The 21,980-nt window shown below is 46.2% G+C and overlaps 3 protein-coding genes across 5 annotated transcripts in view; 1 reads left to right on the plus strand and 2 right to left on the minus strand.

Moving 5' to 3' along the window:
• The first annotated feature begins 318 nt into the window (after nt 1-318).
• On the plus strand, nt 319-5,533 carry LOC107202042 (toll-like receptor 2). Its single transcript, XM_033513156.1, has 2 exons — nt 319-723; nt 1,216-5,533. Exon 2 carries the CDS (start codon nt 1,217-1,219, stop codon nt 3,839-3,841), a length of 2,625 nt encoding a protein of 874 aa, XP_033369047.1. The 5' UTR covers nt 319-723; nt 1,216; the 3' UTR covers nt 3,842-5,533.
• Nucleotides 5,534-6,157: 624 nt separating this feature from the next.
• Nucleotides 6,158-14,061, minus strand: GPR75 (G protein-coupled receptor 75). The gene has a single exon (XM_015622280.3). It carries the CDS (start codon nt 9,298-9,300, stop codon nt 7,798-7,800), a length of 1,503 nt encoding a protein of 500 aa, XP_015477766.1. The 5' UTR covers nt 9,301-14,061; the 3' UTR covers nt 6,158-7,797.
• Nucleotides 14,062-14,168: 107 nt separating this feature from the next.
• Nucleotides 14,169-21,980, minus strand: part of PSME4 (proteasome activator subunit 4) — a 43,700-nt gene continuing 35,888 nt past the window's right edge. The window contains exons 44-48 of one of the 3 annotated variants that reach the window (XM_033513154.1): nt 21,302-21,457; nt 18,177-18,339; nt 17,238-17,371; nt 16,283-16,417; nt 14,169-15,672 (exon numbers count right to left, since the gene is read on the minus strand). In XM_033513154.1, coding sequence (XP_033369045.1) covers nt 16,283-16,417; nt 17,238-17,371; nt 18,177-18,339; nt 21,302-21,457 — 588 coding nt within the window. In that variant the 3' untranslated portion in view covers nt 14,169-15,672. Of the gene's footprint in view, nt 15,673-16,282; nt 16,418-17,237; nt 17,372-18,099; nt 18,340-21,301; nt 21,458-21,980 lie in introns of those variants that run through there. The other 2 variants (XM_015622277.3, XM_033513155.1) reach the window with 2 other exon arrangements.

Genomic DNA, 21,980 nt, shown 5'->3' on the forward strand with positions numbered 1-21,980 from the left:
ACCTGTGATGCCGAGGCAAACCCTGGGGATCACACTGTGATGCATTAAGCGAGCAACTTCCACCTTTTATTTCCCCCTCGGCCACGGCTTGGGCAACGCCTGAGAGCAAGCTGCGCGAAGGGGAAAACTTGACGGATTTCACCGGGGAGGATCATCTCCGGCACCACCTCCTCATCCTCCGCCGGGCACAGGGCAGGGGGCGAGGCTGGGCGGTCCCGGGGTGCCCGCTCCGCTCCCAGCTCCACAAAAGCACCCGAGGCAGCAGGAGGTGAGGGAGGAGCGCCCAGGAGAGCAGGTACAGGGGTCAGAGGGATGGGAGGGTGGCTGGAAGCGAGGAGAGAGCTGTGTGATAAGTTGACGATGCTGCTCACACCCTGGGTGTTCTGCGGGATGTGGGGTGGGCTGGGGATCCTGCTGGCAGTGTGGGACAGAGCTGGGAAGTCACTGACGTCCCTTCCCTGCAGCTCAAGCTGGTGGCCCAGGCCCGGTGGGCAGCAGAGGGGACCGTGGTGACCCAGGTCACTCCCACGGAGCTCTGCAGCTGCCTGTGCAGGGAGCAAACACGGCTTGGAGCAGCAGCAGGGACAGGGACTCGTGGCAAACAGCCGGGGCACGGCTGGGGCCGGGCAGCGACGCTCCCGGAGCTGGGAATGCTGCGGGTCACTGGGGCAGTGACTTCTCCTGGCTGCCTCCCATATCCTGCTTCCAAGAAAACTTCGACAGGTAAGGCCAAACAAAACCCGTAAATCCTCGGCAGAGCAAAGCTCCAGCGCTGGGATCAGGGGAAGATCTGTGGTCACACAATTCCGTGGGGCTAACCGGGGCGTCACTGAAGTGGCTGAACAGGTTTTGGAGGGGTCAGACTTACTTGGTTGTCGTGCACCGGGATGGGAGACATAAAACCTGAGTCCCACGGAGCCATGAAGGGCATTTGAGATTGTGCAGGCAGGAAATGGTATTACAAGGGCCACCTGGGACACAAAACAAAGAAAAAGTCAGTTTGTATCTACCATGTCCTCAGATGAACCGTGCTCCCTTTCAAATCATTCTCTGACTCTCTTACTCTGAAGTAAGATGTGTTTTATTTTGCTGGATAAAAAGGGTTTCATGGATACAACTAATGAAACAATTTCTGGAGTTTGAGTAAATAAAGATTATTTTAAAGCATATTCATTAACATATTATAATGATGGATTTAATATTTATTTTCTCCAGGATGAGGATCCTTCCTGGCTGCCTTCATTTCTACTTCATTCCTTTCTTACTCAGCAGAGCACATGGATTCCTAATGTGGAGAACAATTCCACCCTTCCTGGTTTATAACTACTCCTATTCAAATCTCTCCTCTGTCTCAGAAGCACAAGCTCCAAAAACAGCAAGAGCTCTCAATTTCTCACACAATATCATCGATAAAATTACCAAGAGAGACTTGGAAGGATTTGACTGGCTGGAAGTTCTGGACTTATCCTACAATCAGATCAGGGCTGTTGAGCCTGGAGCATTCCAGAGTCTGCTCAGTCTGGTTTCTGTGGATTTATCATTTAATGATCAGAAGCTGCTTCTGTCAGATCTCCCACCCCACCTGAAGCTCTCACCTGCTGGCAAAGCTCAGGGGTCTTTGCAGATTTCCAGGAATTCTGGCAAATCCTCAGGGGCTGCTCTGGAGCCTTCTGCTCCCACTGAGAAGCTGTCACATTCTGGAGTTCTGTCTCTCCTGCAAATCCTTAGCCCCAGGCTCAGGAGAAGCACAGGGAATATTCTTCGGAGGGGAGAGAGGAACACAACAGCCCTTCCCACGGCCACACCTGAGCCCACCCTCTGCGGAACTCCCATCAACGGGACACTCGACCTGTCCCACAGCAACCTCACCCAGGACGAGCTGATGGTAAAACTGGATGAGAACCTCTGCCAAGCCCAGCTGGGCAGGATTTTGGAGCTTGACATCAGTCACAACAATGTGGAAATGGATCTTCTGTCACTGATTTCCCTGTTCTTCCCAATGGAAAACACTCTGTCCATCGACGCCAGTTTCAACAAGTTAACCATTAACATCCTGGATGCTGAGTTCTTCTGTAAGTTCCCATCCCACCAGCTTTTGTTCCTAAACATCAGCAACAACCCCATCAACAGCCTGGATACGCTGTGCCTCCCTCCCAGCATCAAGGAAATTGATTTGTCCTTCACCAACATCAGCCGAATACCTCTGAATTTTGCTGCAAAACTGTTTAACTTGGAGAAAATGTATGTTCAAGGAAACCATTTCATCTACACAGCATTCCCAGAAAGCGGGAATACGCTTCCAATGTGTGCCCCTCCCCCTGGAACCGTACACATCAGTGCCATCTCCTTTGTCAGGAACGAGGCTGGGACACCCATTGGAAGCCTTCCCGAGAAAGTGAAACACCTGGAGATGTCCAACTGCTCCATTGTGGAACTGCCAGAGTGGTTTGCTGACACAGTGGAAGAACTGTTATTTCTGGACCTCAGCAGCAACCACATTTCTGTACTTCCCAATTTCCCACCCTCCCTGCAGCATCTCGACATCAGCAACAACGACATCAAACTCATCCACCCCAGCCTGAAATCCCTCTCCAGCTTAACTGTATTTAGGATTCAAAATAACAAAGTTATGGATATACCCATGGAGTATTTTCCATCAGCCTTAAGAAAATGTGATTTTAGTAAAAATAAAGTGAAGGTGTTGTCCTTAACTTCTGTCCTGCAGAAACTGGAACATCTCAACGTTTCTGGGAACCAGATCACACGTCTGGAGCCTGCCGGCCGCCTTTCTGCACTGAGCAGCCTGGACAGCAGCCACAACCTGATCCCTGAGCTGCCCGATGCCTTTGGGGAATCCCTCCCAGGGCTCAAGTATTTGAATCTATCAGGGAATAAGATCTCCTTTCTGCAGCGTGGCTCTCTGCCAGCTTCTCTGGTCGAGCTGGACATCAGTGACAACGCCATCACGACCATCGTGGAGGCCACGTTCGGCCCGCTGACGAGCCTCAGGGTTCTGACTGTTCAAGGGGAGCATTTTTTCTGCACCTGTGACCTGTACTGGTTTGTGAACGTCTACCTCCACGAGCCCCAGCTGGAGATCAGGGGCAGGGGGGCCGTGAGGTGCAGCTTTCCCCCAGAGCACCGGGGCTTGCTGGTGGGCAGCAGCCGCCTGACGCTGCTGCGCTGCTCCCTGGGTGTCCAGCTGGCCGTGACCGCCGGCGCCGCCGGCCTGGCCGTGCTGGCCCTCACCGCGCTGTGCTGGCGGCTGGACGGGCCCTGGTACATCAGGATGGGCTGGTACTGGTGCATGGCCAAGAGGAAGCAGTACGAGAAGAGGCCAGAAAACAAACTCTTTGATGCCTTCGTCTCGTACAGCGAGCACGACGCCCACTGGACCAAAGAGAACTTGCTGGAAAAGCTGGAAAATGACGGGTTCAGGATATGTTACCATGAGAGGGATTTCAAACCAGGGCATCCTGTGCTTGGGAACATTTTTTACTGCATAGAGAACAGCCATAAAGTGCTTTTTGTTCTCTCTCCCAGCTTTGTGAACAGCTGCTGGTGCCAGTATGAGCTGTATTTTGCTGAACACCGGGTCCTGAATGAAAACCTGGATTCCCTCATCATGATTGTGCTGGAAGATCTTCCACCCCACAGCATCCCACAGAAATTCAGCAAACTCAGGAAACTGCTGAGAAGGAAAACCTACTTGAAGTGGAGCCTTGAGGAACACAAGCAGAAAATGTTCTGGCATCAGCTAAAAGCTGTCCTAAAAACAACCAACGAGCCACTGGTGAGAGCGGAGAATGGATCCACTCTGGAAATGCAGGAGCTGGAATGAGATCCAGGGAACTCTGAGGGCTGTGCCTGGAAAGCCTGTGCTCTGAGAAAAGCATTTACCTCCTGCAAAGGCTGCTGTGATGCCCAGGGGTTTGTCTGCGTCAGTCCCAGGAGAGGCTCCTAGGGGGACTGCAGCACACCTGTTATTCCCTCTGATAAAGAATCCTGAAGGGATGAGGCCTGAGCACTGACAAAAAGCCTTTTCCTGCTGGATGCTTGAATTTGTTCAGCTATTCCCAGCATTTCTGTAAAGTGCTGTGGATGTCACCTGAAAGGAAGAACTGCTCAAGTCACACTGCATGTCCTTGCTGCCTTCCTGAGGTGGTGGCAGTGAGAAGCAATGTCTTAGGACTGGACTACAGATTCCTGGTTCTGGGACAGCTTAAGGTGGGAACACATCCTGTGTGTAGGTATGAGACCCACAAACCACACTGCTACATGGGAGCAGCTCCTTTCTGCGCTTTGGCAAGGAAAGATTAAAGATTGACTTAATTTAGCCCTCCCAGAGAGGCTAAACCCACACTGCTACAGACTTCAGGTTCAGTGACTGCTGGAAGGGACGAGACTTGAAAATCTTCTGTAAATTCAGAATAAAATATAAAACCAAACAGTACAAAAAGGATCAGCTGAGTGTGGTGGTCTCTGCTGTTAAATAATTGGGGTGAGCTTTGTTTAATCACAAATCTCTGGAGAATAAGCAAGTTCTGTACATTATTATTTAGATTTAGGGAAGTTCCACCTTACACAGCCACCCTGACCCATTTCTAATGGATTCAGTGCTACCTCTGCATGGTCCTTGCCCTCACCTAGTGCCACTTGATAATTTTATTTATTGTGTTTGGGAAAAAACTAAAATAAATTCAGCTGATCCAACTTTCACATTCAAGGGAAATCACCAGACTGTGACAAAAAATAAACACCAGGTGAGGACAAATGCTTTGGTGCAGCACAACTTGAACTTGCTCCTATGATGAGCAAACACAAACAACTTCCCAGTAGGAAATCCCAAATCCAGGAATGCAGCATGTTTGGAACACAGACTCTGGAAAATAACTGGCTCTTCTGTGACAAAACAAGGCCAATACCAACCTATTTGCTGCCAAAAGGGGGAACATGCAACAAACATCTCCATTGACAGAGACCCCTTGGAACTCAGTGCAAACCCAGCTTTCCTCAGCAAAATGATTTGGCATCATCAGCTTTGAGGTTTCACATATTAGGATAAAACCCACAATCCTGCAGGCCAGCAACTGAAAAAGCCAACTCTTTTCACCGTAGAGATTTAGGGCTTGAAAAGACTGGGAATTATAAAAATATTACATATATTTTTGTTCATTTAAGCAACCAGAAGTCCCTTGCTAATGAGATTAATGAGCCCAAATTAATTAATCAGTTGTTTTCTAATAGCCTTTAGGCTTTCCTCTTTCTAAAGCACTCAGTGGTCACATTTCTCACTTCCTCTCTTCCCACCTCCATATTCTGCTGCTTCCCTCTCAGTTCCATTTAACTCAATTCCATAACACTGCTTGTTAACCTTGCAGTTACTCTTTACTGGAGCTTTACTGGTTCTTTACTGGTTCTTTACTGGTTCTGTGCACAGCAGGCTTCTGAAAGAAGAGGCTAAGGGGAAAAAAAGGAGAAGTTATACTCCAGAAGAGTCTAAACCAACTATTTTATCAAAAACTTGGTTACTTCAGTCCATGATTCACTGCAAAGTTGTACCTGTTTTCAAAGTCCAATTTCAATTTACTACATCCATGAACCTCTCATAAAACAGCCATTTAGTACAGCTGGCAACTTAAATCAGGTTTTGTTCCTCCTGCAGATGAAAAGGTGTTGCACTTTCCTGTCTGGCACTATGATACAGTACAAATTAACAACAATATTAATTACACAGGTGGTGTTAAGGGCACAGCTGGCACCGGGAGTTAACAGAGAGCAAATTACAAAGAGCTTTGATGGGACTTCAGTTCTTTTGTCACATAAAAGCAATAAAACCTCCTGCTTGGCCCCTTCTTGCTTTACTCCCACGTGAATACTCAATGCAAATGTTTTATGAGGTGTGAGCGGTTTAATTTTGAAACATGTGATGAAGTTCATGTGATCTAAAGGCACAGGAGAAGTTGCACAAATACACAGCAAAGCCCCAAAACTGCCTCATGTATATGCTTCCCTCCAGTACAATTTGTACTGAAGAACAATTCAAATACAGAACAGTCAAACAAGATCTTCTCATTATCTTTTGTACTTAGTTTAGAAAAAAAACCATTCTTTTTGAGAAAAAAAACCCTGGGCAGAGAGAAAAGACTTATGGAAATAATTTCCATTTTACATTTGTATTAGAAAATTGTTCACACTGATTTTATTGCAAGAAAGCTGGTTTGAATTATTCAGAATTAATTCATATTCAGTGTTAAACAAAGAACAGTGTTCCAGGAGAATCTTGAGAAGAGTTTAGTTAACAAAAAGCCTGAACCAACAACTCACAGACAGCAATGATGTGGACATTTTTTGTTCCTAGAGTAACAAATCACGTTCCCATCACTGTCATTTTGCTGAAGATGTGGCACTTTCCTATAGCAAGGTATCAAAAGCCTGTGGCACAGTTATTTTGGAGACACTGAGGCTCTGCTGAAGTCCACAGAAGCTGAAAGGTCATTGCTTGTTTGGAAGAGATCTGGCCACTTAGAGCAAGAAGTGTAAGGAATTTAAATGCCCCTGAATTGTTCTGTCTCCCATGGAATTCCCACAATAACATACAACACAACTGGGTGAATTTATAAAAAAATAATTAACTTCTGTTACTTGCTTGCTGTGTAGACCAACAGACAAAATTTCTAAGCAGACAGATGAAACTGATGTTAGTCTTAACAAAACCTCAAAAACTTGTCATTCTGGTTTTAGAAATGTTAACAGCTGTCAGTTCTTCTCGTCAGGAATAGCCAAATCACAATTTATACAAAGTCATGGGCAAAAAGAGCAAGCAGCAACACGACTCTGTGCCTGACAGCTGACCAGTTAGGGAATTCCAGAGGTGACTCTGCTCCTCCTGGTGTATCAGTCACATAATACTGCAAAATTAATCTTTATCCTCAAGTAATGCAAATAATTCAGTAGCATGTGGTTATTTCTATCAGATGTAAAACACTTCTCCAGATAATTTGGGGATACAGAATGCCACCATCATTAAAACCAATCCCCAGCAGATATACACTGCAGAGGTTTATCCCAGTGCCACACTTCCCAAATGTCCCTCCCCAGTGGGAATATAACACTGACCAAACAAAGCCTTGTCCCACTTGAAGAAGCCAAAACTGAAATCCTGAACTTCAGCTGAGTTCATAGAAATTTTGCCATTTACCTCAACAGAACCAGGGTTTCACCCCATGAAGATAAAGGACTTTTGTTATTACTGGAAAATATTGGTTCTTCCAACTTCCACAACAGGAAGAGTTTAAACTCAAATACTACCAAGCATCTTTCCAGTTCTTCCTTCCTGAAAATATAAGGTATTTTATTATATTATATTACTATGATACTCGGCATTATCATGGAAAGGTTTGGGTTAGAAGGGACCTTAAAGATGATCCAGTTCCATCCTCTGCCACAGGCAGGGACACCTTCCCCTATATCCCAGGTTACTTTCAGCCCCGCCCAACCTGGCCTTACGACATAATAAACCACATAATCGTGGCATCTAGGTTTTTTTCTACTTGCCCAGCAGTAAAAATGAGTAACAAAACCACCCTCGTGCAACAATCCCAAATCTAAAATATCCCCCTTGGTGGCCCTCCATGGGAACTCCAGAGCGCATCACGGAGGCGACAGCTCCGCGTTCGCCTCAAACGCAAACGGGAGCGGCGTTTCTGTCCATCGGCAGCAGTATCATGGAGAATGGAGCAATTCCTCCCCGGAGCAGAGCAGGGGACCCTCTGGAAGGGCTGGCCGCTGCCAAGGCTACACGGAGGGCAGCGGTATGTCCCGCCCTGCGCTGCCGGAGGGATGGAGCGCAGGGATGCAGGGCTTGGCGAAGGCGAAGCCCGCGGGCTGCAGGCTGTGAGGAGTGCTCACCTCCGCCGAGGGGCTGCTGTTGTACACGCTGTAGTAGGGCTCGATCCGCGTGTTCATGGGCGTGGAGCTGCTGTGCCCGTAGTGCTGCTGCCCCGCAGACGCCTTGGGACTCAGCACGCTGTCCTTGGAGTGGCTGGCACCGCACGCCTGCTCCAAACCCTTCTTCTGAGGCTTTGGAGACAACATGTAGGCTGAGTTGGTCTCGTGGTGGGACGACTTGTTCCTGTTGACCTCCAGGCTGCCTTTGCCCATGGCTCGAAGCCTCGTCTTGTGCTTGCAGCAGAAAAAGACCAGGGCCACGTACTGCAGGCACCAGAGCACGCGTCTCCGCAGCCCCGCGCTGTTCCGGGAATATATAAAGGGATTTAATCCCGACTTGAAAAAAATGAGCGTAAACCCACACAGCTCAAACTGGTAGAGCACAAAGCCACCGCTGCCGGACAGCATGTCCTGCACCAAGGAGATGGCCAGGGGCAGGCAGCACACCAGGACGGAGAGCACGATGACCACGCACGTCACCACCGCCTTGGAGTCTTTGGCCGTGGCCAGGTTGACGGCCGAGGCCAGCGGGAGCCGGCCGGCGAGCTTGGCATGGCCGTGGGGTGGCTTGGTGCAGCTCTGGGTCCTGTACAGGGCGGGCACGGCCCCGGGCCCCGCGAAGGGCTGAGCCCTGGGGGTGCCCACGGCCACCGCGGGCGGGCCCTTCCTCGCCCGCGCGTTCCTGCGCAGGGCCTGGGCGATCATCACGTAGGACACGGACACCACGGCCACGCAGCAGATGAAGTCGGTAACGTAGAGGTAGAGGATGAGCCTGCCCTGTCCGCTGGGCAGGCTGGCCATGGGCAGGCAGAGGCGGGAGCCGCGGCTGCGGAGCGTGGCCAGCGTGGCCAGGGTGAAGCTGGCGGCCCAGAGCAGCAGCGTGAGCAGCAGCGAGCAGGGCGCGGAGGCGGCGCGGTGCGGGTGCTTGCCCAGCACCATGCGCAGCCGGTGCAGAGCGATCACCGCCACCGTCTTGAGCGACATGATGATGAAGCCGGAGCTGGTGAGGTGGAAGGTGAAGCAGAAGGTGCCCGGCACGCCGCGGGCCGGGCCGAAGAACAGGACGAAGGCGAACATGGGGGCGGCCACGCCGCAGATGAAGAGGTCGCAGAAGGAGAGGTTGAGGATCATGAAGTCGAAGTCGGTGCGGAATTTCCGGAGGGCCGGGTCGAAGAAGGAGAGCAGCACGATGAGGTTGCCGTAGGAGCCGAGGCAGAAGACGAGGGTCAGCAGGGAGGCGCAGGCGGCCAGCGTGGCGGCGTGGGTGCCCTCCCGCAGCTCCGCGGGGCTGCTGCCGTTCGTGCCCAGCTGCTCCGCGGGCCCGGCCGGCAGCCGCCCTGACCCGTTCATCGCCGCCCGGACCCTTCACAGCCCGCTCATCGCCGCCCCGGCCCCTTCACAGCCCGCTCATCGCCGCCCCGGCCCCTTCACAGCCCGCTCATCGCCGCCCCGGCCCCTTCACAGCCCGCTCATCGCCGCCCGGGCCCTTCACAGCCCCCTCATCGCCGCCCGGGCCCCTTCACAGTCCGTTCATCACCGCCGCGGGGCTCCCGCCTTGCCTCTTCACCGCCCCCTCATCGCCGCCTCAGGGCTCCCGCCCGGCCCCTTCACCGCCGCCTCAGCGCCGCCCGCCCCGCCATGGCGGCCGGCCCGGCCCCTCCCCGCTCCGGTGAGCTCCCTCCGCCGCGGCGGGGACAGAGCCGCGGGGACAGAGCGGCGGGGACAGAGCCGCGGGGACAGCCGGCGGGCACGGGCGGGCCTCGGGGAGGCGGCGCCGAGCTCCCCAAAGCCCCGCTGGCGCTGTATCCTCACCGCTCCGGCTCGGCGAGCAGCGGCGATGCGAGCGGGTGGAGCAGCGGCGAATGTGGTCTAGAGCATCATGGAAGGGTTCGGGTGGGAAGGGGACCGCAAGACCATCTCGTTCCTCTCCCTGCTACGGGCAGGGACACCTTTCATTAGCCCAGGTTGCTGCAAGGCGCCTCCAGCCTGGCCCTGGACACTCCCAAGGTAGCCACAGCTTCCCTGAGTAGGGCCTCACCAACCTCACAGGAAAGAATTTCTTTCTAATGTCCAATGTGAACCAACTCTCTTTCAGTTTGAACCCATTTTTTCTTGTCCTGTCACATGCCCTTGTAAGTAGTCTTGCCTCATCTTTCCTTTAAGTTCCCTTCAGGTACTGGAAGGCTGCAGTTAGGTCAGCCTGAAGCTTCTCTTTTCTAGGCTGAACAATCCAAATTCTCTCAGCCTTTCCTCACAGCAGAGCTGCTCTATCCCTCTGATCAGCTTGGTGGCTGCTCTGGATTCGCTCTAACAGTTCCTCCCTGTACCAGGGGCCCAGAGCTGCATGCAGTGTTCCAGGTAGGGTCCCTCCAGAGCAGAGGATCTGTGTACCAACAAAACACCTGCCTCAACCCCAAACCTGTTCAGCATCAACATCAAAGTTCTGCATGCTGCCCTTTGTATTCGTTCAGAAGCACAGGATCTAAGGCCAAGCATCTTCTGTGTTCCCAACAGGAGGGAAAAGAAACAGCATCATTTATCTATTAGCTGCCAACTGCTATCACAAACATTGTAGTGATGGAGAGCTAAGCATTAAAGGGATGGTTCTGAAGTACTTACAGGGATGTGACGGTGAGAAAATGCTCAGTGCACGTTCTCTGAGGCAGACACAGCTGAGGGGCCTCCACAGCACTGGAAATCCAGGTGGAAGAGACCAAAATCCAGCCAGGCAAGGCACAAAAGCCCTATGAAAACACAGGAGAGCCAGTATTTCTGACTTATGCATGCACTTATCTTAAAATCTTTATATATACCTTAATCTATTGTTTCAATAACCTACCCCAGGTGGTTTGTAGAACCATCCAGATAGCCACAAGTGTGCAAGTTTGATACCTGAAAGCTTCCCAGTGCCTGTTTATTTCTCAATATTCCTTTCTAAACCCCAGAGCAAAGTTTTTATAACCCTCTGGCTGGTGACAGCAGCCTGGCCTGTGAGCCTTGCCCTGCTAAACACACTCCCAGTGGCAATGGGAATGGATTTTTCTGGGAGGAAATGCCAGCAGTTAGCTGCAGAAGTGCTTTACAACATGGGCAGGTGCATTGTGCCTTGGTTTTGTCATAAAACTGGTTGTGTACATGAGGGGGAAGGTTCAAAACCCAAAACATGGTTTCCTTTTGCTTTAAATCATGTCCTCTCTCAGCCTGGCTGTCTCTTATTTTTCCTTACTTGTATTTTTTGTTCTCCAGTCATGGTTAATTTGAAATCTGTGGGTGAATCTTGGCCCTCCTGAGTAAGAGTTGCTTTTTCATTGACAAACTGGGACAAACTCCCTCCTTGAATTTTCTTATTTAAAAACATCAGAGGACACTGAATTATGGGATTCAACAAGAGTGACAAGGTGTTAGCCTAATGCAAAGTTTGATGGTTTTACCCTTCTACAGTTATTAACCGTGGTTTGAAATGGAGGGGAAATTGTAGCTGGTTCAAGCCTGAAAGCCTTAAACATTCCAGCAGAAAATGAGAAGGGATTGTTCTCAGGGAGCAAGGGAATGAGCTGAGGCAAAAAGGATCTCCATGGGAGCACAAACTCTGCCCAGCCCCTTTAGGACAGAAAAATTTGTCACCAGTGTCCCTTTTAAAAAGGACTTTTTAGCTTTTAAAAGATTTGCCAAAGTTTGTGTGGGGGAGAAAAGCAGTGGAAGAAAGTGTGTTTTGCAAGGTAAGAATCACAAGAGCAAAACTTAGCTTGCACAAGTTACAAGGGCATTTACTCTTTGCAGCACTCAAGCCTTTCCTTAAACTAATTCCTTAAAAATCCAGTGCTCTCTAGACCCATCAAGCTTCTCATTGTTCAGTCTTGGATTCCTACTGCATAAGGAGAAACAATGCTACCAAGATATTTTTGACAAGTGTTCTTTTGCAGATATTTACTGGAAATTACTTTTAATTGTTGGAATCTGCTCTCATCTCAGCCTAAGATTTATATCTTATGAGTTTAACAAAAGATTTCTAGGGGAAAGCAGCTGGAATAATAAAAGGGGAAATTAACCCAGAAAAAAAAATAGAAATAAAAGCGAGGACAGAATAAATAAGAACAGCAGTGAGAAGCTTTTAAAAGAATACTTTCAAGGTCAGCTCAGCTGGGCTTCTACCTGGATTTACTGTAATCTGACTGCACTTATTGCTAGAACAGATTTATTTGGTTTCTTGCTGGCTTTCCTAAGAAGCCAATCAGAAATGATGGCATCTCGTATTCTCCAAGGGAAGTGTGTGTCCAGCTCCAGCAGCAAAATCTTCTCAGCAATATTCTACATATTCCGCAGAGTTTGATATTAAACCAGACTGTAACTACCACGGCACCAGTGCCCTGAGGACTTTGCCTTGGATTAACCACCTGGAACCCCTTCCTTGGAGCAGGGATTCCTCTGCCTGCTGGCAGCTGGGAAGTCTAGAGCAGGCTGAGGTCAAATTTCCCTCCTTTTATTAGAAATCCCCAGAAGATGCCTTCCAGGTACTGCAGAATGCTACGAGGATGCAAAACACATCAGCTAGTAACTCACAGCAGGGTTAGAGTTAAAATCTTCCCAGGTCAGTGGACAGCAAACCCTTCTACTGCCACTGGGCTTTATTTTCCCCCTTGCATTTTACCAGATTATTGTGTTTTCCAGAGTGCTGGGGAAAAGGGAGCTGGAGGCTGTGCTGCAGGATTCCAGGAAGCCTGAAGCTGTGGAAGGAAGTGTGAGACTGAGCAGGGTGTGGGATGCTGGGGATGCCTAACTGTGAAAAACTGACAGGAGACATCATCACATCATCCAGTGTACCCAGCACAGCAGTCCCAGCAGCCTGGGAAAGAAGGGGGAAAGGGAGATACCTGGACATAACAGGAATACAGTCCTAATATGCCACAAATAAGGAACTTCATCCCTTTGCCTCTTTAATTAAAACCCCAAAACTAACAAACTTGTTAGCAGAACAATCCACCAATGCTGAGATTGTGGCACAACCCAAAAGCACAGGTTAAGTCTAATTTGACTGCTTGGTAATTTTCTTACGTGTCAAGATAAGCATCAAATATACCCACCCGATGATAGAAATGCGGGAGATCACACCACTTAATGGTCTAGCAAGAGTCACTGAGCAACTTAAGTGCTTAAAACCCAAATCAAACCCCAAAAAAAAACCCAACAAAAAAAGCACAACCTCAACAAACCAAAATAATTTCCCAAACATCCCAGATTTTGCCTTACATTTCTGCCTTCCTTTGGTGCTTCCCCATGATGGTCACAGGTTGTCTGTGCAGTCTGACAGGTGGTCACTAAGGATGTTGAGGCTATCAAACTATCCTCAAGGTATTTTTCCATTTCCTTTCCTGTTCCAAGGGGAAAAATTCTCTTCTCATGCTAGAAATCTCTCCCCCTCCAGACTGAGGTACTGCAGTTGGTTTATCTTGAAAGCTTCAGGGAAGAGACAGCATAAGATACCAGTGATGGAAGTTCAGAATTCAGGATGTGGGTGTTGCTTGGGGTAAGTTAGAGGATAAATCCAGTAATGGAGTTGAGGTATCTGGTGGTAAAAAATTGTTCCTGCATTTTCAGGACAAGAGACTAACAACCCTTCCTTCACCAAAACTCAACCAGCACTCAACTCACAGGTGTCTTTTATCCTATAGAAATGTATTTTGAATATTGTGCTGTATTTACTGGGGGTGTATAAGGTGTTGGGAATTAATACCACTCCTGACCAGAGCTTGATTCCCTACAGTGCACTGGATCTTCAACCAATTCCAACTACACCCTGACTAAGGAAAGATATTTCCAAGTACAGCACAAAGCAGCAGAGCTGAGAACAGCACATGTAATATCTGCTCCAACACTTCATCAGCCAAGGATTCTTTAGAGATGATCCTCTGCAGCAAAGGCTTTTTCCGTCACTTGTTTAATTCTATCAGCAAAACCCTCTCCAATAAAAACCAGTTTCTCCAGTTCTCAGAAGTTAACAAGTGTTTTCCTGGCACAAGGTATTTCTCCACAAATGTAAAAGCTGATTTCCTAGACCTTAGAACAGGATCTTTAATTAATCCTTAATGTTGCCTTAACTCATTACCAAATCCCAGGACAAACACAGGCCTCATCCAAAAGCTCAAAATCACTGTACAAAACTGAATTTATGATCTCAAACCAACACATTTCCTTTTTAGAAATACAGGAAGATGCAGTAGTTACAAACAGTCCATTTATTGGGTCTCAAACTACGTACACAACTGAAATCATAATTTTGGCACTACGCTATACAGTGGTTACATCCGTGTGCTGACACGCCTTAAATACTGCCCCAGGAGCACTGCTGTGCTTGGAAGTTTGGGATGAGCCACACAAAGGTCTCAGTGCTCCTGGGGGGTTTTGCATGAAAGATGAAACACACAGCAGTTTATGAGTTATTTCCATGTACCTCACGTTCTCTGAATGGATCACACCAGAATATGTGATGTCAGCATGGAGAAATGGCCACACGTGTTGCAGTAAAATCTGAATGAGACACAGTCATGAGATACAGGAAAAGCAAAACAAACCCTCTCAGACACAAAAGAGATATTCTGTTAAAGAAAATAATTTAAAAAACTAAGAATGGCATTTGTTTTGATACAAAAGCCAGAACCACTACTGTATTAACATCTAAGTATGAATCTTTACAAATTAATCTCACAATGGTGTTATGTAAAAGGTTGCAAACTGTACAATGTTTTGTCAATGCAATGCCTCTACAATTTATACAGTCTTTTACAACTATGTAACACATATTAAACAGCTTGTTAAACAGCCAATTGATACCAGTCTCTTAACAAAGCTGCAGGCAAAAAAAACACAGAGCTTCCACAATCTTCAAACGAGATATGCTTGCTCAATCTTTAGGAGAATACACTGTTACAAACTGCCTTTCCACACTGTGCATACATTTCATTCCGTGAATTCAACCACCACTAATAGTCCATCATTTCCTATCTGTGCATTCTAATTACATGGAAACACCCATTTCCTCCTTAAAAATATGCAGAGAATCATCGATTTATTTTTTTATTCCACATGTGGTCAAGACACCCCAAAGCCCTGGCCAGGCAGCAGGAGCTGCCCATGCTGCCACCCCTGCACTGCACAGAGCTCAGCTATTTACATTTGCACAAGGGAGAGAATACAAAAAGGCAATGCTGCCCTGAGGTGGACTGGATGGTACTCAAATCCCAGTAGTGAAAAATAAAACTCTGAGGAAGGAAGGCTCCCAGGGTTGTGGTGCAGGGACTGGGGGAGGAGCTGCATCGGCAGAATTGGAGAGCCCCACTGAGAAAATTCCGGTTTGCGGCACTCTCTGGTTCTGCATATCCTTAATGGTGGGAACAGGGGGCAGAAGAAGGGGGTGAGGGATGTGCAGTGTAGGTCACTGTGTGCAAGGAAGCAGAAACAAGACTGATGTGTGATGCAGGCCAAGGAGATGGGTCTTGCCATGGACTCACAATCAGGCCCTGCAGGTGCAGCCTCGGGACTCCCCCAGCTGCTCCCTGGGGAGGTGACATTCTTTTGAATAGAACCAGGTCTCTAGGTTTGCATTTAAAAGTGGTTTTGATTAGGCATCAGGATTTCCAGCACAAAGTTCTCTACATGATCAATTTCTTTCGAGTTTCCTTTATTTCGCAGAAAAATTCCTACATCCTCATTTTCCCCGGGAGAAACCTGAAAAGAAAGAAGAAAGAGTTCAAAACACAAATATCACCCCATGCTCTTGTTTGTATGAAAAGATAAATTAAAGCTTCTCTTGGAATACTGTCACGAAACATCACAATACAATAGAGATGGGAATCTCGTAGTGTAACAAAGAGAAACCCCAGGAACGGATTCACTCTTTGGGGACATGCCTGTGTGCTGTGCCTCTGGCAGCAAAGCCAGAGTTTGGAAGAGGAAACCGGGTGGTAGCAGCCATTCCCCATCCTGAGATGTAGGTCACAGCCTGGACTGGGTGGTGTAAAGTCCTGAGAGGCATCAGAAGTACAAAGCAGCACTTTAGGGGCACTGCCAGGCATTTAAAAGGCAGCCAACTGGCAGAAAATGGAGAAAAGGAACATCAATATTCAAGAAAAGAAGTGTAAATGTCTTAGCAAAGCACAGGGATGCACAGAAAGAGGGACAATATTTAAAATATTTAACCAAAATAAAACCACTGGAGGAAGCAAAGGTCAGACATTTGGCTGCAGCATTTCCCTTGTGGTTAATAAAGGATTCTTCCTGACTCTGGAGTAGAATCCCTAAGAGTGAAGCTTATGGCAAAACCCATCAGCTGACCCACCTATGCATAATAACAGGGTGAAACCAGGAGGTCAGTGAGCACCAGGAGCTGGTCATCTGTGAACTGCTGCTTGTGCTCCTGCCAGTTGTCGTGGTGGGTCCTCCGGAAATTGGACAGCGTTTTCTTCACAGTCATCTGCCAGCACAATTGGGATGGAGCTCTGTCAGTCAGGGACCCCAGCTCCACACCAAAACCAACGTTGGACACAACAAACACAACTGCTCAGTACCACCAAGGGTTGGGACACACCCAGGGGATAGGAGGGCTCTGGGGAATTCAGCCCAGGATTTTAATTTTCACAGTTCTGGTTAGTCTTTTGACAAGGGTCATGACTCCAACATTCTTATAAAAAGGATTCCTGGACCTACAATTTTGAGCTGGGAAACATTTAGAGATTCTTATAAAATAAAAGCCAAGTGCTTTTCCCCACTGCCTTTTCCCTGGCTGTTTCAAAAGGGTGTTTTAGGTCTGAAAACATCAAAGGAATTCTTCATCTCACACCTCTGGCTAAAACAGCCAGAGTCAATGAAACCCAACAGACAAGAGAAAACAATAAGGGTTAAAGGCAACTATTTCTTTAAAGGCTTATTTCTATGGCAGCTCATAACACTTCATTTCAAAAATTCCAGAACTGATGTTTTGGTTCAGATTGATGTTTCCTAGAATGGCATGCACAAAAGGGACATCTTTAATGAAAAAAAACCCACTTCCTCATTATAAATACAGTTCTTGCAGCTTTCAATTTAATGCTTTAAATTTGAAAGCAAAGACAGCTCTACCACAAAAAATACTTAAAAGCAGGTTATGCTTTAAAGCTATTCAGAGTAATTTAGTAAAAAGCAGCAGAAATTAAATTCCTTAATAGGTTCCTGTGCTTTTCTAGGAAAAGAGAAGTAAGCATGAGTCACAGGTATTCAGCTGTGTTCTGTTGAATGGAGAACTGCTGTATTTTTACCTCAATAGGCTGGGGATCATTGAGGTGGGCACTGAGATCCATGAGGAGCTGTGGCATCCAGGTGGGCACATCGTAGGGACTGGACAGGATGCAGGCGCTGAGCCCCAGCACGCCGGCGTGGCGCTTCACCAGGTCTGCAAAAACAGGCCATCAACCCACCTCAGTTAAAAACAAACTCCCTGGCACTGCAGAGACCTCCAGCTCTGTAGAAATCCAGACAGTTCTACAGACATGAACTTATGGACTGCCAGAGTGGTTCTGCTTCCTTACTCAGAATCCCAGATTCATTCCCTTGTCTTTAGTTTTTTGCACCTTCCTCCAGCAGGAATCAATCTGCAACTGCTGGACACTTTATAAACATTTCAAATGAGCTTCCCTCTCTCAAAGAAACTCATGAATAATATCTCCATGCTCCCTCTTTCTGCATTCAGAGTGTTTTCTCAAATCCCAGAACTACTGGACAATATGGAAAGCCAAACTTCTGGGTCAAATGACTGTGACTCAGAAGTATTAAATGCCTAGGCAGAAGCCAAAGTTCCAAGTCAGGGAATTAAGTTAATTAAGGGGGTTTTTGTTCTGGTTTATTTTTTGGTTGGTTGTGTTTGTTGTTTTTTTTTTTTTCTAGAATAAAAAATCCACACTGCTAACAATTGGAAGGTAAGGTGGGCAAAGAGTGGAACTATGTTGTGTCAGCCAAGTGACTTTATTTATTGAGGAACTTGCTATCCCTCATCATTTACATCCTTAGTTCTGTGAACTGGAAACTGGAAAAACCTCTTTAATGTTAATTCTAAAAGAGTAAGAAATTAATTTGACATAGGAATACATAATAAAAATATTTGTCTTTGCTGTGTATTCTTACCATTTATGTTGCAAATTAAATTCTATGGCAGCCTTTGTTACCCAAAAGACTGATTTCTTCCTGAGCTGCTTTCTTACCCCCTGAAGGAATTGTGTCCCCCACTGAGGCCAGGTCCCTCTTCCTTTTCTTGGGGAGCCTCATTTTGCAGAGCTGCTCGAAGTGGGTCTGCATGGGCCCGTCCATGGTGAGGAAGTTGCACTGCAGGAGCCCGCTGAGCGTGGTGGCAGCCATCTCCCTCACCTGGGCACAGGTGGGACAGAACACTGTTGATTTATTTATGCCATTACTGCCCTCTTAAGCACACCCAACTAACCCAAGTGAGCAAATCTTACACAGCAAAAGCCTTTAAATTATTATCCTGCTGTCAGTAGTTTATTAGATGGCTCTTTAATAAAACATGCTTTACTGTAATACAGAACTACTGTCACTAAACTTGCCATAAAGTGACCTCCTACCCTAGCAAATAATGTAATTTAACTCCATTGTCAAGAGAGAAGCTTTAGAAAGTTTAAAAACAAATTTTAACCAAGACCAAATAATCAACCTGCTTCACAAAATTCCTAACAGGCTCTGTATTGACATCAGTTTTAAAGTGGCCTTTTCAAAAATTCAAAAGCATTTAGTTTTTCCTGTGACAAAAACAGAAAAGCTTTTCCAAGAAAAGGCAGGAGGAATGTTCCAGAGGCTCAGCTGATTCTGTTCTACCCATAGCACAAGAATTCTTTGAAAGACAGAACAGATGCTGGATTAATAAGCAACAAAACAGACTTTATGATCAACAACTCAGTTCTGTAATGCTCCAGTATGACAGACTTCCTTGTCTCAAGTACCAGATCTCTGCACTACATGAATAAAACCAGAAATCCAGGTTGGAAAAATATTCTTCTTAAGAGTAACACTGCAACCCTGAGGAACAAGACTAAACTTAGCTTTCATCTAATTGCCAAGCCCTTCAAAATACAAATCTCCTTTCCCACTGCTTTTAAATCAGCCACAGCATCTTGTTAGTGAATTCCTAGTAGAGACAACTCATCCTTGCTTTTAAAAACAAGTGACTAACCCATCAGTATTACTGATTTCTCTCATCTCCTCAAATCTCCCAAAGCCAGGAAGTTATTGACGTGTAAAACTGTATTTAAATTGGGAGTCCCTCCAAAACTCACTCCCACTTTCCATAATTACATTCTGACAAAAGCCTCCCAACATTTACAAACTTGCAAACCAAATCAACTGGATGAGATGCTGCCACCAGAGTTTTGGTAGGTACATTCTGTCACAGGTAACTGCAAACAGAACATTTGTCTCTGTGGAGCACAAACACCTCCCAGTGCTCTGAATCCAATGCAGCAGATTATAATAATAAATCACATCCTTAAACACGATGTTCTGAGCCTCACAAAGCCATAAGTACAGGTGCAAGAGCTACAATAATTAAACAGAGGAAGTTCAAATAAGCTCTTGAGACTCCGGCCCATCCATTTAAATTTCTACAAGGTACTATTCGAACGTGATCTACTTTGCTGATAGTGAAGAGGGATGAGGTGAGAGGCTGGCAGTGTTGTTTATCAGTTTGTGAGTCCCTGAAGAGCAGAGCTATTAAATGAGACAGGATGTGCTAATACAAGAGCCAGACACAAAGCAGCTCGGCTGGAAAGTGAGCAAGCTCCCAGGAGAGCTGGGCTCATTTACATCCCTACTCCCTGTATTACAACCACTTTAATTTCTAAATTAATCCCCCAGCTAGAAGGAACACTTTGCTGTGAGGAGCACCTGGAAGCAAAGCCTTTCAAATCTTTCACAAAGCAGCTGATCACTCACCACCTCTGGCACTACTTAATTTATAAGTGATCACACTCATGATGAAGCACAGAATATAAAAACTAGAGGAATCTCCCCATCACCTACAGGGTTTGGGGTTTTTTTGGTCAGAAGGGACTGATCACGGTCTACAGAAGTGCAACAATATCACAACAAAACCACCCAACAACACCAGCCAAACCCAACTGCGGAAGTTGCAAAGGGCTATTTAAACAGAGTGAAAATACTCTCATTGCTGTAAAACTGCAGTGCAATATGAAAAATGCTTATCAAGACATGAGCGCTGTGCTCATTAAAACATCCACCATCAGGTCTGGCCCTTTGTATCGAAATAAGCAAAGAAAATAAAAGTACCTTAAAATCCAAGAACCAAAACCTCAGTTCTACAGAGCAAAGACACTAAATCCTAGTCAAAGCTAATGATTCTCATCTTAAAAATCCAGCATCCAAAAGCTACATAAGAATTACTCAGCAGGATACTGCATCTTGTCAGTTATTACCAAGAAAGAACAAGATTACTTTTCAGAGAAAAGTGAAAGCTTCCATGGCAACAGCATTATCTAGAGTGGTTATGAACACAGGTAGGCTTTTTGGATTTGCACCTCTGTGGTGCAGAGGGATAATTTGGTACATTTAAAGTAACTGGATAAATTGCATTCAAGTGAATAAAAGGTATTTTTCAAAATGGTGTGAGATTATGAGGTAAGTGTTCTGACAACTTCTGTAGGATGGCAAGGTGATGCAGAATCTTTCTTCTAGAAGGAAAAAAACAACCATCCAAAAGTAGGATTTCATTGATATTTGCCAACTGCACAAATGATGGTGCAGGGGAGATAGGCCAGGCAGAAGGTTATCACTAAAGATTCTTCACTTTGCTAAAACATGACTTAAATTCACATAATTTAAAGCAAGCCCCTCAGTTCTAGGTAGCTCTTGACATAAATATAAAGAGTATTTTTGTAATTAATATGATATGATTAGATGTGAGGCAGATTATAGAGTAATAAATAGTGGTTTTACACACATTTTACACAGGAAGGGATTTGACCTTGGATGTTGAATTTTCTACCAGTGCACATTCATAGTGGAATTAATAATAACCCTATTTCATGTACTGAAACCAAGCTCCAAGCAATGCACCATGCTGTGCAAAAGAAGAAGCAATGGGACTTAAAAAAAAAAATCACTAATGGAGTATTTTATTATCAATTGTCTTCCTAGCATGAATATGAAAAAACTGAATCCTATAAAGCTCATTTTCAAAGCAGGAAGAATGCTGAGCTAGAAATACCTCCTGAATCAATTTACATGTCAGCTCTTCCATAAAATTTGACAAAGGCAAGAACCAGTGGTGTGAAAGCAGTGCAGAGAAGGGATCACTTGCCTCGAGCTGTTCATCTTCCAGGAGTTTTATCACCAGCCACCTGATGTCATTGACTGCCTCACTGTTGTTGAGGAAGATGAAGAGATTGTAGAACACCATGGTTTGGAGGTAGGTTAAGATGGTGTATCGGGCATGCCAAGAATTGCTTCTTGCTGTCTGCAGTGAATAAATCAGGGTGAGAAGGCATGAAAAATGTCAAAGCAAGCAGGCCCCTGTCAGGGCTCAGGTCAGTTATTTTATTCAGGTAATTTTGTTTCATGCACCTTTTATCTCCAAAGTAGGCAGTTATTATTTAGGTAATAATTTTCACAGGCTTCACTTCCAAAGTAGATTGTTAAACAGAAGTATATTGTAAAACCCTAAAAAAATCAGATTCAGGGGCAGTTCTTTAGCCTAAGACTCATTCTGAAACTGGATTTTGAATTGTTACACTCATGAGGAGATTTAAAGACCGAACCAAATGTTAATATATCAAAGTGCTGTTCAACTTGTTATCAAAATCAAGTGGCTTAAATGTTAAACAAGTGTTCAGCAACTGTTTCAGAATACTTTTAAATCAAGTCTTTCAGATCTAAATCAGCATTTGATTTGCTTAGAATTTTAAGTATTGTATACTCAAATAAAAGGCAGAGGATGCATGAGATGAGAAGAAGCTTTAAGCTGTTTAGACCACACTCAC

The sequence above is a fragment of the Parus major genome, chromosome 3, assembly GCF_001522545.3.
Source record: "Parus major isolate Abel chromosome 3, Parus_major1.1, whole genome shotgun sequence".
NCBI lineage: Eukaryota > Metazoa > Chordata > Aves > Passeriformes > Paridae > Parus > Parus major.

Excerpts from the sequence above, each read along its gene's own strand:
- LOC107202042 (XM_033513156.1), top strand. The coding sequence starts at position 1,217 with ATGAGGATCCTTCCTGGCTGCCTTCATTTCTACTTCATTCCTTTCTTA.
- GPR75 (XM_015622280.3), bottom strand. The coding sequence starts at position 9,300 with ATGAACGGGTCAGGGCGGCTGCCGGCCGGGCCCGCGGAGCAGCTGGGC.